The sequence below is a fragment of the Ranitomeya variabilis genome, chromosome 8, assembly GCF_051348905.1.
Source record: "Ranitomeya variabilis isolate aRanVar5 chromosome 8, aRanVar5.hap1, whole genome shotgun sequence".
Lineage (NCBI taxonomy): Eukaryota > Metazoa > Chordata > Amphibia > Anura > Dendrobatidae > Ranitomeya > Ranitomeya variabilis.
The window spans coordinates 93,753,497-93,772,502 of record NC_135239.1 but is presented as its reverse complement, the minus strand read 5'-3'; the positions used below and the strand labels follow the sequence as shown (position 1 = coordinate 93,772,502).

General features: G+C 41.4%; 1 protein-coding gene across 2 annotated transcripts in view; it reads right to left on the bottom strand.

The window, feature by feature from the left end:
* Positions 1 to 19,006, bottom strand: part of KCNT2 (potassium sodium-activated channel subfamily T member 2) — a 1,359,842-nt gene that overhangs the window by 466,938 nt on the left and 873,898 nt on the right. For both annotated transcript variants that reach the window (XM_077277827.1, XM_077277828.1), the window contains exon 17: positions 16,332 to 16,548. In XM_077277827.1, coding sequence (XP_077133942.1) covers positions 16,332 to 16,548 — 217 coding nt within the window. The remainder of the gene's footprint in view (positions 1 to 16,331; positions 16,549 to 19,006) is intronic.

The following is a 19,006-nucleotide window of genomic DNA, read 5'->3' as shown; positions in this document are numbered from 1 at the left end:
ATGTGACAAACTGTGTGCTGTTGCTCACGACACTGAAGGTTTTATCACCTGGTGATGATCATTACTGTGACTTGCTGGCATGTGAGCACTCATCTGACCACACCCCCTCCTCTAGCAGGTCACTGTCTATAGACTATGTACACTGAATGCCTGGTGAGGGCTAGGCTAACTTTCTCTTCACTGTTGCATTGCTAAATCTAAAAACTCTGTGTCAAAACTGCTGCACCCAGTAATTAAGTGAGACATTGTTGGATTCAGGGTGTTTTTGGCTACATCATGCTGCTTTCAGGTAGCACAAACCTGCTGACAGATTCCCTGTAAAGAGATGAACTTGTTCAGCTACAAAGCTTCAGAAAGCCCTTCTGTCTAACAACTGTCAAATAATCCAGTATGTGTCAAGAAATTGTACCTTACACTATTACTGTTATTCAGTTTACATTGGACAGGAAGGGTTTATTTATTTTTGTGGCTGTTGACAATTTCTGACCCTTTCATCAGCATGATGCATCAGAAATATGAATTCATCTGACCAAAGAATATTTTCCACAGCTCAGTAATTCAATTTTCACTCTCTTTTGCCCTTTAGATGCTTGCCTGTCTTTTTCCATGTAAATGACACTCAAACCATTTTTCTGCCTTTGAGCTAATCCATACTAAACAAAATTACAAGTTGTGAGTTCGCACATGTTAGTGAGAGCAGCAGCATTGTTTTTAGCTTGAATGGGGACCACGTGTTAATCACATTGATTCTTTACATTCTCTTTTTCAAAGCAGGGTGTGACTAATATATAAAAAATAACTTTTAATACATTTACGCTAAAATTGGTATAACCAACCACATAGAAATAAGAACATAAAGGACTCACAGAAAGAAATTCCCATATACAGGGAATAAACAAATAACCAAATCCCTGAGACCTTCTAGACAATACACCAATGTCAGTCTCTTAAGGATCCACTCCTAAGAGGGAGCACGTGACACATGTAGATCACAAACCACATGTCTTTTGTCTCCATCAATCATGTGGAGATGCAGTGATCCTGATTAATAAAAAGTGGAACGATCTCACCTTCAGACTTCCTTTTCGGTAAGGGTAAGGCCGCTCATGTCCGCAGCATCTGGAAAGGGGGGGCCCATAAATCTGGCCGCACACATACCTGTCCACACTGTCAGGAAAGTAATTTTAACCCCAAAATACCAGACACATTTCCCTACGCGTTTCGTTCTGTGTAACTCATGGCCATAGTAACTAAACAGCACGCGCCACCGGAAGTGATGCGTGCGGTCCAAGAGCGGCGTTCCATGCAGGGCGCACGGAACATTATGTCACCCAGCCAGCCAAAGTAACACTGGGCGGGATATTTAAGAATGAAGAACGCCGCTTCATAGTGATTACCTATACACCCCTCTGTTTAGGGTCCCCCACGGAGGTGGAGGGATGATACATTAATTTCCCCTGATGAGTTACACAGAACGAAACGCGTAGGGAAATGTGTCTGGTATTTTGGGGTTAAAATTACTTTCCTGACAGTGTGGACGGGTATGTGTGCGGCCAGATTTATGGGCCCCCCCTTTCCAGATGCTGCGGACATGAGCGGTCTTACCCTTACCGAAAAGGAAGTCTGAAGGTGAGATCGTTCCACTTTTTATTAATCAGGATCACTGCATCTCCACATGATTGATGGAGACAAAAGACATGTGGTTTGTGATCTACATGTGTCACGTGCTCCCTCTTAGGAGTGGATCCTTAAGAGACTGACATTGGTGTATTGTCTAGAAGGTCTCAGGGATTTGGTTATTTGTTTATTCCCTGTATATGGGAATTTCTTTCTGTGAGTCCTTTATGTTCTTATTTCTATGTGGTTGGTTATACAAATTTTAGCGTAAATGTATTAAAAGTTATTTTTTATATATTAGTCACACCCTGCTTTGAAAAAGTCTATTTGATTGGTGCATATCCCATTTCATGATATTCTTTACATTCTCCACTGATTTCTTTGGTTTATTGGTTGTTAACATTCAAATGATTTACTTTTTCTGAATGTTCTTTCATGATCACATCACTTATTTAACCCCTTAACCCTGGAGGTATTTTCATTTTTGTTTTCGATTTTTGCTCCCCTTAGTCCCAGAGCCATAACTTTTGTATTTTCCATCAATATGGCCGTGTGAGGGCTTGTTTTTTTTGAGGAAAGAGTTGTACTTTTGAACAACTCCATTGGTTTTACCATGTTGTGTACTTTAAAATGGGAAACAAATTCCATAAAAAGTGCAATACCACACTTGCTTTTTGTTTGGCTTTTTTACTAGGTTCGCTAAATGCTAAAAATAACCTGCCAGTATTATTCTCCAGGACATTACAAATTCATAGACACCAAAAATGTCTATGTTTTTTTTTCATTAAGTAGTGAAGAAAAATTACAAACTTTGTTAAAAAGTGCCATTTTCCAATACCCGTAGCCTCTCCATTTTTCGTAATCTCGAGTTGGGTGAAGGCATATTTTTTGCACGCCGAGCTGTTGCTTTTAATGATACCATTTTGGTGCAGATGCGATCTTTTGGTCATCTGTTATTGCATTTTAACCCCTTAGTGACAGAGCCAATTTGCTACTTAATGAACAAGCCAATTTTTACAATTCTGACCATTGTCAATTTACATGGTTATAACTCTGGAACACTTCAACTGATTCTACTGATTTTGAGGTTTTTTTCTTTCCATGGCATATTGTACTTCATGTTAGCGATAAAATTTCTTTGATATGACTTGCATTTAAAAAACGGAAATATGGCAAAAAAGTTAAAAATTTAGAAATTTTCAAGCTTTGAATTTTTATGCCCATAAATCAGAGAGAAATGTCAAACAAAACAACATTTCAGCACAATTTTGGAAACAAAATTTGTTTTGTTAGGAAGTTATACGGGTTAAAAGTTGACCAGCGATTTCTCATTTTTACAATAAAATTTGCAAAACCATTTTTTTAGGGACCACCTCAAATTTGAAGTCACTTTGAGGGGTGTACGTGACAGAGAAAAACCAAAAGTGACACCATCCTAAAAACTGCACCCCTCAAGGTGCGCAAAATCACATTCAAGAAGTTTATTAACCCTTTGCTTCACAGAAACTGACACAATGTGAAAGGAAAAAAATGAACATTTAACTTTTTTTCACAAACATTTTACATCAGAGCCAATTGTTTTTATTTTCACAAGTGTAAAAAAAGAAAAAATGAACCACAAAGGTTGCTGTGCAATTTCTCCTAAATATGACGATACCCCATATGTGGGGTTAACCACTGTTTGGCTGCACGGCAGAGCTCGGAAGGGAAGGAGCGCCATTTGACTTTTTCAATGCAGAATTGGCTGGAATTGAGATAGGATGCCATGTTGCATTTGGAGAGCGCCTGATGTACCTAAACCGTGGGAACCCCCAATTCTAACTCCAACACACCTCTAAATCTAATCCCAACCCTAACCATAACCCTAACCACAACCCTAGCCCCAACACACCTCTAACCCTAATTCCAACCCTAACCACAATGATAACCACAAACCTAACCCTAATCCCAGCCTTAACCATAACCCTAAATGCAACCCTAACCCCAGCACACCCTAATCCTAATAGCAATCCTAACTATAACTATAACTCTAACCACAACCATAGCCCCAACACACTCCTAACCCTAATACCAAACCTATCCATTACCCCAACCACAAACCTAACCCTAACCACAAACCTAACCCTAACCCTAATCCCAACCCTAACCATAATCTCAACCCTAACCCTAGCCCTAGCCTTAACTCTAGCCCTAACCCTAGCTTTAGCCCTCGCCATAACCCTAGCACTAACTCTAACTCTTACTTTAGCCCAACTCACTTTAACCAAATTGTAACCCTAATGAAAAATGGAAATAAATCTAAAATATAAAAAATGTTTTATAAGTTTTCCCTAACTAAAGGGGTGATAAAAGGGGTTTTATTTACAATTTTTTTTTATTTTGAACACTGTGATAGGGTCTAGCACAGTGATCAAAAAGAACCAACAGGAAAAATGTCCTATTGTTGTCGGGTACTGGCTGGCAGATCTAGTCCGGCGCACTGCTCATGCGCCTGCCATTTTCTCACGGAAGAAGATGCCAGTGGCCTGAGGAACTGCATGGGGAAATACTTGACACCAGAGGTACAGGGGGGGGGGGTGATTGGGGAAGTGGGAGACCATATTTTTCTCTCCTCTCATGTGCGATCACATCAGAGGAGAGAGAAATTAAATGGAAAATTGAACTTTTTTTTGTGCTCGCCATTATACCGTTAATAATGGCAATCACAACACCGGGGTGAGTAAAAACCAACCCAAATGATGTTCTCTGAGGTCTAGGCAACCCCTGATAGCTGAGACCCTGGAGAAATTCCAACACTGGGGGGCACTGTACACTTAAACCTCAGAGCTCTTAAAAAACAAGGCTGTAGTTTAAGTAAAGAAAAGAATGTCCAGCTTCACCGAATCCATAAAAAAGAGTTTTCTTTATTCACATACTTTTAAGCATAGAGGATACAGACTTCAGCACAAGCCATATGGGTAAGAATCTCAACGTGTTTCTGGAGACTAAGCTCCCTTAATCATGTCATTCCAAAAGACCCATGTGTCCCACTTAAATAGCCCTAAACCGGAAAACACACCGGTGGGGTAAATGATTAGCATAACTAATTTGAAAAGTGGGCGTAGGATAAACAGACATAAAGAGTTCATAGCATGGCAATCCATCTGAATAATATACATATATAACAAAGCAAAAATGACGGCTACAGTTATTAATAACGAAATACTTTATTAATAACTGTAGCCATAATTGTTCAATTCTTAATAATAATTTTTATCTATGTATCTTTTATATAGATTTCATTGTATAAATCTTTTTAAACTGTATAATCATTGGTAATATTTTTGCTTTGTTATATATTTATATTATTCAGATGGATTGCCATGCTATGAACTCTTTATGTCTGTTTATCCTACGCCCACTTTTCAAATTAGTTATGGCTTGTGCTGAAGTCTGTATCCTCTATGCTTAAAAGTATGTGAATAAAGAAAACTGTTTTTTACGGATTCGGTGAAGCTGGACATTCTTTTCTTTTTTGGACTGTATATGCCTGAACACAGCGGGTCCGTGCTCCCGAGGATTGGTTTGTGCATCATGGGTGAGCTGGTTTATATTCCTTCTTTTGTAGTTTAAGTACCCTTAACTGCCACCATTAAAAGGCAAGGTAATCATTAAGGGGTTAATGCGAATTTTGGCATTTTGACTTTTTTCTCGCTATGGTTAATCCTTTTTTCTATTGATAGATCAGGCGATTCTGAATGCGGTGATACCAAGATACCAAATATGTGTATGTTTGTTTTTTTATTGTTTTATTTTGAATGGAGCAAAACGGGGGTGATTTGAATTTTTTTTAATATATTTTGAAAAAAAATTTTTTTTTACTTTTGGCATGCTTCAATAGTCTCCATGGGAGACTAGAATCTGCCACAACATGATCAGCTCTGCTACATACAGGCAATGATCAGATTGCCTCTATGTAGTAGAATTACTCAATTGCTATGAGCACCGACCACTGGGTGGTGCTTACAGCAATCCGGCAGTGACAACCATAGAGGTCTCCAGGAGACCTCTGGTTGTCATGCCAATGAACCGGTGTCCCGTGATCACGTGATGGGGTTACCAGTGGGCGAGTTTCTGACCCGATGGCCAGAAGCGCTAGTTAAATGCCGCTGTCAGCATTTGACAGTGGCATTTAACGGCCTAATAGTCGTGAGTAGGGTTGAGCGAAACGGGTCGGCAATATTCAGAAGTCGCCGACTTTTGGCAAAGTCGGATTTCATGAAACCCGACCCCTGTGTGGGGTCGGCCATGAAGTCGGCGATCTTCTGAATCTGGAATCGGAATTCCGATACCGATTCCCGATATGTTTAAGATATCGGGAATTGGTATCGGAATTCAGATTTAAGTGTAAAATAAAGAATTAAAATAAAAAATATCGCCATACTTACCCTCTGACGGCCCTGGTACTAACCGGGAACCTTCCTTCCTTAGAATCAGCCTTCCAGGGCCTTGAGGTGACGTCGCGGCTTGTGATTGGTCGCGCGGCCCCCATGTGACCACTCGCGCGACCAATCACAAGCCACGACGTCACCGTGACGTCACCGAAGGCCCTGGAAGGGCTGATTCTTAGGAAGGAAGGCTGTCGGAAAGAAGCAGGGCGTGTCCGAGGGTGAGTATATACCTAATAGGAATATACTCACCCTCGGCTTCATTCCGGCAGCCTTCCTTCCTAAGAATCAGCCCTTCCAGGGCCTTCGGTGACGTCACGGAGACGTCGCGGCTTGTGATTGGTCGCGCGAGCGGTCACATGGGGGCAGCGCGACCAATCACAAGCCGCGACGTCACCGCGACGTCACCGCAGGTCTTGGAAGGCTGATTCTAAGGAAGGAAGGTTCCCGGTTAGTACCAGGGCCCGTCAGAGTGTAAGTATAGCGATATTTTTTATTTTAATTCTTTATTTTACACTTAAATATGGATCCCAGGGCCTGAAGGAGAGTTTCCGCTCCTTCAGACCCTGGGAACCATTGGAAACCCAATGCACTGCATTGGGTTTCGAGTTTCGGCCGACCCCGACCCCGACTTTTTTATAGGATCGGCCGATTTCACTCGACCCGACTTTTGAAAAAGTCGGGTTTCGTGAAACCCGACCCGATCCTATAAAAGTAAAGGTCGCTCAACCCTAGTCGTGAGTAGGGTTGAGCGACTTTTCATTTTTTGAGATCGACTCGGGTTTCACGAAACCCGACTTTCTCAAAAGTCGGGTCGAGTGAAATCGGCCGATCTTATTGAAAAGTCGGGGTCGGGGATCGGCCAAAACACGAAACCCAATGCAATTCAATGGGGAAGCATACTTTTTAATATTTGCTTCAGCACGATAATGTTGAAAAGCCGGTAATTCAATTGCCGGCTTTTCATTTCTCCTGCCTAAACCCGACATGATATGAGACATGGTTTACATACAGTAAACCATGTCATATCCCCCTTTTTTTGCATATTCCACACTACTAATGTTAGTAGTGTGTATGTGCAAAATTTTGGCGCTGTAGCTATTAAATTTAAGGGTTAAATCGCGGAAAAAAATGGCGTGGGCTCCCGCGCAATTTTCTCCGCCAGAGTGGTAAAGCCAGTTCACGAAACCCGACTTTGCTAAAAGTCGGCGACTTTTGAAAAGTGCCGATCTGTTTCGCTCAACCCTAGTCGTGAGTGTATCGTGATTTCACCTGCGGCTATTCCAGGCACATGTCAGATGGTCAAAACAGCTGACATGTAACAGGAAAGATGTGGGCTCAGTGCCGGAGTCCACATCAAAAGGAGGGAGTCCAACATCGGCGTACTATTACGCCTTACAGTGGAAAGGGGTTAAGCTACTAAATCACTTGACTTTTCTATTCTAGTATGTAATCACATTGAAACTGATCTATGGAAAACGTGACCACTTGACTTTATGCCGCTCTTTGAAGCCACATATCTAGTTTTTATACAATGAAGTTCCAATCATACAAGTATAAACAAGCATCAATATGCTGCTGGAACCAATCCAAGGATTTATGATCTGTGTGGCATGATGCTTTGTCCTACTAAAAAGATTCTGGTAAAAAATGTCCCTCTGGGTTTAACAACGGTTATATACATATTGTAGCATAACTGGGAAGGAGAGGGTTAAATACCAGCTCTACAGTATTTCATTAGAAGCACCTGCAGTGTTTGTCTAAGGCTGTGTGTATTTGGGTTCGGGGACTTTGCTGAGGGCTGTGTACATCCTCTGTTAAGCTGCACCTACTTGTTGAGTTCCCGTGCAGTCAGCAGGCTCCTCAAAACAATTAATCTGCATACATCTGCATATATCCACACGTCCTGCATACCCAATGTTAAAGATAAGTACGCAGGACACATGTAGAAGTATGCGAAAGTGGGTGGGACTTAAGGGAGGATGTATGCAACCCTCCGCAAAGCCCCTGAATGCAAATGTGACCTTAGCCTAAGAAGCAGGAAGTAGGTTCATTTTGTGGCAAAATCCTGTGGTAGTGTCCATCTGCTGGAAGGAGCAGAGGCTAATATGTTAGTTGCTGAATGCAGAGGCCGTGTTCAGAAGACTGGATGTGTCTTGGAGCTGAAGAAAGAAAAAGGTAAGAAGCCTTCTCTGATAAGGCTTCTCTCACACTTCCGTTGGTACGGGGCTGTCACAAAGTGTCGGCGCAACGTACTGAAGGACAGTGGTGATTTTCTGCACAACGTGGGCAGCGGACGCAGTGTTTCAACGCGTCCTCTGTCCATAGTAAACTCCCAGGGAGGAGCGGGTGGAGTTACGGCCGGGCATGCGCAGTTTAAAATGCAGGACACGACATACGAAAAAACATTTCCTTTAAAATTTTTCCGCTGTGACGGTCCGCCAAATACCGACGCATAAAGTGCACGACGGACGCGAAATGTGGCCATTAGTGTTGAGCAATACCTTCCGATACTTGAAAGTATCGGTATCGGATAGTATCAGCCGATACCCGAAAAATATCGGATATCGCCGATACCGATACCCGATACCAATACAAGTCAATGGGACTCAAGTATCGGAAGTGATCCTGGATGGTTCCCAGGGACTGAAGGAGAGGAAACTCTCCTTCAGGCCCTGGAATCCATATTAATGTAAAAAATAAAGAATTAAAATAATAAATATGGATATACTCACCTCTCCGGCGGCCCCTGGACCTTACCGCTGTTAACCGGCAGCCTCCGTTCCTAAGAATGAGGCGTTTAGGACCTTCGATGACGTCGCGGCTGACGTCGCGGCTTCTGATTGGTCGCGTGACCGCTCATGTGACCACTCACGCGACCAATCACAAGCCCCGACGTCATCGAAGGTCCTAAACTCCTCATTCTTAGGAACGGAGGCTGCCGGTTACAGCGGTAAGGTTCAGGGGCCGCCGGAGAGGTGAGTATATGGATATACTCACCTCTCCGGCGGCCCCTGGACCTTACCGATGTAACCGGCAGCCTCCGTTCCTAAGAATGAGCGTGTGAAGGACCTGCGATGACGTCGTGGCTTGTGATTGGTCGCGTGAGTGGTCACATGAGCGGTCACGCGACCAATCAGAAGCTGCGACGTCATCGAAGGCCCTTCACGCGCTCATTCTTAGGAACGGAGGCTGCCGGTTACATCGGTAAGGTCCAGGGGCCGCCGGAGAGGTGAGTATATCCATATTTTTTATTTTAATTCTTTATTTTTTACATGAAGATGGATCCGATTCCGATTTCCAATATCACAAAAGTATCGGAACTCGGTATCGGAATTCCGATACCGCAAGTATCGGCCGATACCCGATACTTGCGGTATCGGAATGCTCAACACTAGTGGCCATATGTCGCAATCCATCGGCAATACAAGTCTATGGGAAAAAAACGCATCCTGCGGGCACATTTGCAGGATGCGTTTTTTCCAAAAATGATGCATTGTGATGGATCTAAAAAGACGGAAGTGTGAAAGTAGCCTAAGAGTTTACGCAGGCCGTGTACAGAGTATTGCAGGTGTCAGTGGCTGCTATGGACAAAAGCTGTTTTCTTTGACTCATGTATATGAGTAAGCTCTTTACCCCAGCTGTGTATGAGTGAGTGGTTTACCCCAGCTGTGTATGAGTAAGCTGTTTACCCCAGCTGTGTATGAGTAAGCTGTTTACCCCAGCTGTGTATGAGTAAGCTGTTTACCCCAGCTGTGTACGAGTAAGCTGTTTACCCCAGTGTGTATGAGTAAGCTGTTTATCCCAGCAGTGTATGAGTAAGTGGTTTATCCCAGCAATGTATAAGTAAGCTGTTTACCCCAGCTGTGCATGAATAAGCTGTTTACCCCACCTGTGTATGAGTAAGCTGTTTACCCCAGCTGTGTATGACTAAGCAGTTTATCCCAGCAATGTATGAATAAGCTGTTTACCCCAGCTGTACATGAGTAAGCTGTTTACCCCAGCTGTGTATGAGTAAGCGTTTAACCCCAGCTGTGTATGAGTAAGCTGTTTACCCCAGCTGTGTATGAGTAAGCGGTTAACCCCAGCTGTGTATGAGTAAGCTGTTTACCCCTGCTGTGCATGAGTAATCTGTTTACCACAGCTGTGTATGAGTGAGCTCTTTACCCCAGCTGTATATGAATAAGCCATTTACCACAGCTGTGTATGAGTTCGCGGTTTACCACAGCTGTGTATAAGTAAGCTGTTTACCCCAGCTTTTTATGAGTACGCTGTTTATACCAGCTGTGTGTCACAACTGCTGATACTTACCTGTCTGGCCTGCGCGCTCCCGACGTCCCTCCTCGTTCTTTTCTGCCCAGCTTCTCTGGCTCCTGGCGCATCGGCGGTCCGCGCATCCGCCGTAGCATCTTTCCCGCCACCCGGGTTTCTGGGAGGTTGTGACCCTGTGGCCCCGCCTCCAATATTGCGGCACCCAATGGGTATTTCTGCTTGGCGCTTACCCAGGTAAGCGCCTGTGTATCTTCGCTGCGGTGATTCTGCTTAGTTAGCTGATCCTGCATCGTTCTCATGCTTTCTCCTGCCTTCTCACTTGCTAAGCTCCAAGTGCTCCTTCCCTTTCCTTGCTTGTCTCGCCTGTTCTTGGATCTATTGTTCATCTCTGTCCGTAGTCTCCAGTATTGCCATCACTTACTAATTTTGTTTCTTGTTCAGCTCTCTGCCTCCAGTCATCTTCAGATCCTGAGTGTTCACTATCTTCCTGCTAACCGTCTTGACCCAGTCGACTCTTTTGGCTCTGGCAGTTGCGGTTCCATCCTCCTTGGGCCTGCTCCTTACACTCCCTGTATAGAGGGTGCATCCATCAGGTTTGCTCGCCCTTGGGGGCTCTGGGGCCGCGACCCAGAGGGTCCACTCTTGGGTTCTCCATTCCCTCTGTCTGTAGCGTGACAGCGTGTATGAGTAAGCTGTTTACCCCAGCTGTGAATGAGTTACCTGTTTACCACTGCTGTGAATGAGTAAGCTCTTTACCACAGCTGTGTATGTAGAAGCTGTTTACCCCAGCTATGTATTAGTTAGCTGTTTACCGCAGCTTTGTATGAGTAAGCTTTTTACCCCAGCTGTGTATAAGTAAGCTGTTTACCCCAGCTGTGTATAAGTAATCTGTTTACCCCAGCTGTGTATGTGTAAGATGTTTACCCCAGCTGTGTATGAGTAAGCGGTTTACCCCTGCTGTGTATGAGTAAGCGGTTTACCTCGGCTCTTTATAAGTAAGCTGTTTACCCCAGCTGTGTATGAGTAAGAAGTTTACCCCAGATGTGTATGAGTAATCAGTTTACCCCATAAAGACATTGTGAATCGATTCACATTACCGACATCACAAATAAAGCATAAATTGTGCCAGTGCTCTTAGATCATCATTCAGTATACTTAATTTGCTGAATCTGGATGTTTCAATCCATAGTAAATTACATAAGTGGGAAAAGTTCTGAAATCAGACTGACAACACCGAAGGAATGTATTGAGGGAGTCGTAGTAAGTGACTCTTACTTCAAATTGTCTGTTTTTGAGCGGTGTACATCAAGGTTCAGTATTGAGTTCAACAAATGTATTAATAATATAGAAATTAGAAATAAAATCACATTTTCAATTCCAATCTTTTAATTCATGAATTTTAAGACAACATGAACAGAGCTTTGGAATCTTTTGCTTCCGAGTTCGTTAGTACATCCACTTGCAGAGAAGTACCTGAATGTATTTGTAAATCATCCACATGTGAATCTGTCCCCATAGCCTATTTTAAACAAAAAGGAGCTATACCAGTGGGAACCAAGAAAAACTGATACTTGCTTTCATTATTAAACAATGTTCTGCAGTGAGATTTGAACACAGTATAGAAGAGCTGACATAGTACAGAAGAAATGAAGTTTGTCTCATTGCAAAAACATTGGCAACTGCACTTGTCTTCTCATTACAAACACAAAAAACATATTTGCATTTGTCTTTTCACAGTGCTGTCAGTTCTGCTGTTCGACCCATCCTCCACACTAGCTGCCCGTGAAAAATTGGAAGCTGACAGCACTGTGAGAGGACAACTGAAAATGGTTTCAAAATGAGAAAAAACTTTACTTTTTATGTACTATGTTGGTTCTGTTGTACTGTGTTAGTTCTGCTGTACTGTTTAGTTCTACAGTACTGTGATAATTCTGTTGTACTGTGTTAGTTCTGCTTTACTGTTTTAGTTCTGCTGTACTGTTTAGTTCTGCTGTACTGTGATAGTTCTGTCGTACTGTGTTAGTTTTGCTTTACTGTTTTAGTTCTGTTGTACTGTTTAGTTCTGTTGTACTGTTTAGTTCTGCTGTACTGTTTAATGCTGCTGTACTGTTTAGTTCTGCTGTACTGTTTAGTTCTGCTGTACTGTTTAGTTCTGTTATACTGTTTAGTTCTGCTGTACTGTGTTAGTTCTGCTCTACTGTTTAGTTCTGTTGTACTGTTTCATTCTGCTGCACTGTTTAGTTCTGCTGTACTGTTTAGTTCTGTTGTACTGTTTAGTTCTGCTGTACTGTGTTAGTTCTGATCTCACTGTTATTTCTGATCTGACTGCATTGTATGTGATTGTGAGAGCAAACTGTTAGCCATTACATGTCTAACACTGGTAATACCCCCTCTTATTTAACATGAACTCTGGAGTCAGATTCTCATGCAGATCAGTATCCGGCCCATAGATCTTATCAGCTAATTTACATACAAGAAAAATGTGGATATCTCTGAAATAAGTCATTGGATTGTAGATATTAAGGTATGTTATTAAACTTTCTAAGACCTGCATGACCATATAGACGACTTAGAAGGATTGATACTACTGATAAATCTTACTAAGGGGAGACATGCTTGCATATCAATAACTCATACAAACCCAATAGTCAGAAAATTCTCTAAGTTAAATCAATCAGGAAGCAAGACATTAACTCCATCTAGACAAAAAGAAGTTCTGACTTCAGGGATATATAGCATTCTTTCTCATAAGGGTATTGATGCTGTTTGTTACACTATTTACGTGATTCTCTAGGCAGAACTATCTGAGAGCTTTAACAAAGACTTGGATAATTTCTCATTCAATGATAACAACAAGTACAATCAAAAACAGATAAATGCTTATGTAAATGTATAGAATTCTGGTCTGTCTGTTAGCCCCATTATGATCACCACTTGGGTTTCCTGTTTTTTTTTTTTTTTTCATTTTCTTCTGAATCAACAGGAGGAAACATAACAAATCTAATCTAATGCTGGAGTTACAGAAACATAGGCATTCACAAGATACAAGGAGGCACACAGAGTTGATAAGAACTGCAGTGTGATTTCAGTTAAAGCTGTGGTTTGTGGTTTTATAAAGTATAAATGATCCCAACTGTTCATAATATAAGTCAATAGATGTGCAAATACAACTACGGAATTTCTCAAAATGTTAGTAACATCAGGCACTCTGCAGGCACAAAGCAAATCAATGGGTTACATTTCTTAAACCGGTAGTGATGTTGTTTTTCAATTATTTACTAGAGTGAGTAATAAGATTAAGAAGATTATTAGGATATTAACTCTGTATGACCATACGTTATCAAACATACAGTATAAAAAGCAAAAATTAAGACATAAGCTTTTAATGGTGACTCTAAGATCAAAATCAAAGCCTGTCTTTCATTGTTAGAAAATCGTGTTACAGTGGTCCCCATGATAAAAGATGAAAGTGTTAGTGTTTCCAGTGCCTTACTGGTCCTCTTCTCACACTTCAATTCCCACTTGCTGGTTAAAACTGGTGTTTATTTGTGAACTATCAATTCAAAGAGGAAAAAGGATAGAACTCAAGTGCCACCTTTTGGAAGTAGCAATTCTAAAAGTTAATATCTACCCTTGAGCCTTGCTCTATGACTTAGCATAAAGCAATATGCATATTTAATTTCTAAGAGCAGCATGCATGGCATATAAGTCTCCTCACTCATATATGCCAGGCCTGAATAGTCGCTCTCCACAAAGAGAAACATTACCCCATAGATCCTATGTGAACTGGTAGACACTGTTGTAATGTAAGTCAAAGACATTGAAATAAAAAAACATATTTAGGAAACAATCAAGTAGAAAAATTACTGAAGATAGCCAAATCGGCAACCAGTAATAATGAGCCCCCCACTAGATATGAACCCTACAAGTGACTTGGAGTCAAAAAAGCCCAAAAACCAAACATATAAAAAAGTAACAAAGTTTATTCCACAGCCCCCCAAGAAAGCCCATGCAAAACGCGCATAGGGGATGCTTTTATTTGCTGTCTCACCAGGGTTATTAAGGGTAAGATTGTTTGATCCGCTGTTTCTAGACAGGTGGCTCATTATTATTTTGTTTTACCTCTTTTTTTTTTTACCTATTGCCATATGCCGAGAATATCTGATACCAATATTACTATGAGGCCACTTTATGGCTGTTAACACAGGTGATGTTATTTGTTGACTTTTTGATGTATCTGCCGGATATTACATTAACCAGTATACCTCACTTATGAGGACACACATTTTTACCCATGCCCCATACTTTAGTCTGTGAGTTGGCATCTTTTGTGAACACCCTGTGCCATCACTTCCTTCCTGTTGTACTCTTTGTTGTATGAATTCATATTTATAATGATTTTGTATGTATTTTCATGTGCAATAAACGTTGAAACTTTTTTATATGTTTGCTTTTTGGGCTTTTTTGACTCCAAGTTGCTTGTAGGGTTCACGTTTGTAATGTAAGCCTATGAAGCCTCATTCTACCGCTCCTTAGAGTTCACTATAAAAGCTTGATTTCCAGCTCACACATTGCATTTAAGTTGGAATTTAAGTCACATGAGTCAGAAGATGACCAGAGCGGCACTGGTAGCCAGGGAAGATGGCGATAGGTAAGTATTTTATTGAACTTACAGTACACTACATTAGACACTGTATATCCTTAGGTAAAATGGCAGGAATGTAATGAGAGCAAAAACTGGCCACATTTGACAGGTTCGCCATAAATATCATCACTAGCCACAAACTGGAAACCTCTTTGAGCTCAATATTGATTGCCTCTAGCTAATGGGCTACGCAAAGGAATAGCTGGAAGCTCCAATTTTAAGCCCAATGAGTATTTTTAGAATATCCTTAAAAAGCATCTAACACCAATATGTTGCCTCTCTTTTTATGTAATAAACTAGTAGCCAGCCCAATATTGGTGAGATCATCAAATATAAGTTAGTGTCAAACCCTCTCATAAGTGCATATAGTGCCCTCTTAAAGGGGCCGCCTGACTTTCTACCCAAGTCAGGTTTGGACTTCCAGATTCAGGTGTCACGGTAGACAGAGTTGAATCCAACATATCTCCATGGCCGTTCTCGCAGTGAACAGTGAGAACTCAAAATCTCACTCTTTCCCCTCACACAGTGGTGCCACATATTTCATTAAGCTCTGACTAAATGGCAAGATCATAACCCTGGGTGAATACAAAATATTAGATCTCGCTCTTGCACAGTGGTCCCCTGAGGAAGCAACGTGCCGCGAAACGCGCGTTGGAGTGCGGGGTCGAGGCACGGACACATCATGAGCACTGGTAAGGTTAGCCACATATATAATGCACCTTTAAAACTTTTTTGGACTTTATAGAAACTAATATATGGAGAAGCTAGGTGTTAGACCTTATTTAGTCACTATTATTGCTATCAGCATTATGCACAATGCACTTTACTATACATCTTTTTCTATTTGATAGTGGCTCTTTGCCGTGTCTCATACATACCTGTTGAGCAAAATAAGAAAGGACATAACATCATTATATTGTAGATATATTGTTACCAGTGGTCCTTGCACAGAATGAATATCTATATATGTATTTTTGTGCCTCCTCCGAATGTCTGTGTTATTGTTTGTTAGTGTCTTTATATTCAATAAAATATTATGGTTTTATCATATTTATATCTACTTTTTTGTGTGATCACTGATTGGTTACATTCTCAAGTAGTTTGTTTTGGTTACATGTTAATGTGTCTACTTGAAACAAGAAAAGGAAATTTGGGTCGAAACTCTCTCCTTGGTTTTTTGGTAAACTAGATTGGTGATATGTGCTCTCTAAGGAGAAGAAGTTGCATGTTATCATTAAATTATGACATCATGACTTTTCATTTTATTATTTCTATGATAATGCTCCTGAAAAGGAATTATGAAGAATGCCATACACAAAAATAACTACTAGATTGTCCACCAGAATATAGTTTATAGATGTTATACATACTCTTTTGAGTCAGAACATTCATCATCAGATGGGTTGGTTTCATCTTCTGATTGGTCACTGAGAAGATCACATGGCTGTGTGTTTGCATTATCTGCAACTTCCAGCACAGGTGCAATACTGGGTCTCCTTCCTTCTTTACTTACTTCTGAGGGGAGTGTTAGATTTTGAACACCTTTAGAATGACAGCTTGTATCTTGCAAATCTATTGCCACTGTGCCTGCAAAGGATGATATAGAGATTCTAGTTAATTACATATTCTGCATGTGTTTCTTATATTCCATTTCCATATTGAATGGGATCATGCATATTACAAATAATACAATCTCCATAGTTATAGTTACAGACATGTGTAAATGCATATTTCAGTTCGTTATGCCAACAATGTTGTGCTCAACCTGCATTTATAGAGTCTTTTATTTTCATGTTATTTGGAAAAGCACATTTTTCTTATTATGCTTTTTGAGCTTGATAATTACAGTGCCTACAAGTAGTATTCAACCCCCTGCAGATTTAGCAGGTTTACACATTTGGAATTAACTTGGCATTGTGACATTTGGACTGTAGATCAGCCTGGAAGTGTGAAATGCACTGCAGCAAAAAAGAATGTTATTTCTTTGTTTGTTTGTTTTTTAAATTGTGAAAAGTATTTTCAGAGAGTCATTTATTATTCAACCCCTCAACCCACCAGAATTCTGTTTGGTTCCCCTAAAGTATTAAGAAGTAGTTCAGGCACAAATAACAATGAGCTTCACATGTTTGGATTAATTATCTCTTTTTCCAGCCTTTTCTGACTATTTAAGACCCTCCCCAAACTTGTGAACAGCACTCAAACATGGTCAACATGGGAAAGACAAAGGAGCATTCCAAGGCCATCAGAGACAAGATCGTGGAGGGTCACAAGGCTGGCAAGGGGTACAAAACCCTTTCCAAGGAGTTGGGCCTACCTGTCTCCACTGTTGGGAGCATCATCCGGAAGTGGGAGGCTTATGGAACTACTGTTAGCCTTCCACGGCCTGGACAGCCTTTGAAAGTTTCCTCCCGTGCCGAGGCCAGGCTTGTCCGAAGAGTCAAGGCTAACCCAAGGACAACAAGGAAGGAGCTCCGGGAAGATCTCATGGCAGTGGGGACATTGGTTTCAGTCAATACCATAAGTAACGTACTCCACCGCAATGGTCTCCGTTCCAGACGAGCCCGTAAGGTACCTTTACTTTCAAAACGTCATGTCAAGGCTCGTCTACAGTTTGCTCATGATCACTTGGAGGACTCTGAGACTGACTGGTTCAAGGTTCTCTGGTCTGATGAGACCAAGATCGAGATCTTTGGTGCCAACCACACACGTGACGTTTGGAGACTGGATGGCACTGCATACGACCCCAAGAATACCATCCCTACAGTCAAGCATGGTGGTGGCAGCATCATGCTGTGGGGCTGTTTCTCAGCCAAGGGGCCTGGCCATCTGGTCCGCATCCATGGGAAGATGGATAGCACGGCCTACCTGGAGATTTTGGCCAAGAACCTCCGCTCCTCCATCAAGGATCTTAAGATGGGTCATCATTTCATCTTCCAACAAGACAACGACCCAAAGCACACAGCCAAGAAAACCAAGGCCTGGTTCAAGAGGCAAAAAATCAAGGTGTTGCAGTGGCCTAGTCAGTCTCCTGACCTTAACCCAATTGAAAACTTGTGGAAGGAGCTCAAGATTAAAGTCCACATGAGACACCCAAAGAACCTAGATAACTTGGAGAAGATCTGCATGGAGGAGTGGGCCAAGATAACTCCAGAGACCTGTGGCGGCCTGATCAGGTCTTATAAAAGACGATTATTAACTGTAATTGCAAACAAAGGTTATTCCACAAAATATTAAACCTAGGGGTTGAATAATAATTGACCCACACTTTTATGTTTAAAATTTATAAAAATTTAACTGAGCAACAAAACTTTTTGGTTTGTAAGATTTATGCATCTGTTAATAAATCCTGCTCTTGTTTGAAGTTTGAAGGCTCTAACTTATTTGCATCTTATTAAACCTGCTAAATCTGCAGGGGGTTGAATACTACTTGTAGGCACTGTATGTACCAGCTGTTTTATAGCACTGAACTAAGTCTTCTCTTGTCATTATTCCACCCCTCAGTTTGTTTGGGATGCAGTTACTGTAGACTCAGCCATCCATTCTGGTACAGAAGCGAGCTGAAACTGTCTGCACTTTCATCAACAGCTCAGTTGTCCAGTCTGGTACAGGAGCGTGCAGAGCTGTTGGTATTTTGATTGACAGCTCTGCCATCCAATCTGAGACTGGGAGGTGCTAGCTGTCTCCAGGTGTTCATTGTCACATGTGATTGCCAGGCTACTTTACCTCTTCATGCCACAGCCCATTTTTGTTTATGCGTTTCTGTCTTTCGCTTCCAGAGCCATAACTTTTTCATTTTTTCACCAATATGGCCATTTGAGCGCTTGTTTTTTGCGGGACAAGTTATATTTTTCAACAACTTCATCGCTTTTACCATGTCATGTACTCAATAACAGGAAAAAAATTCCAAGTGCGTTATAATTGTAAAAAAAAGTGCAAGTCCAAAACAGTTTTCTATATTTTGTTACGATGTTCACCATGCTAAAACTGACCTGCCATTATGATTCTCCAGGTCATTATGAATTTGTAAATACTAAACATTTATAGG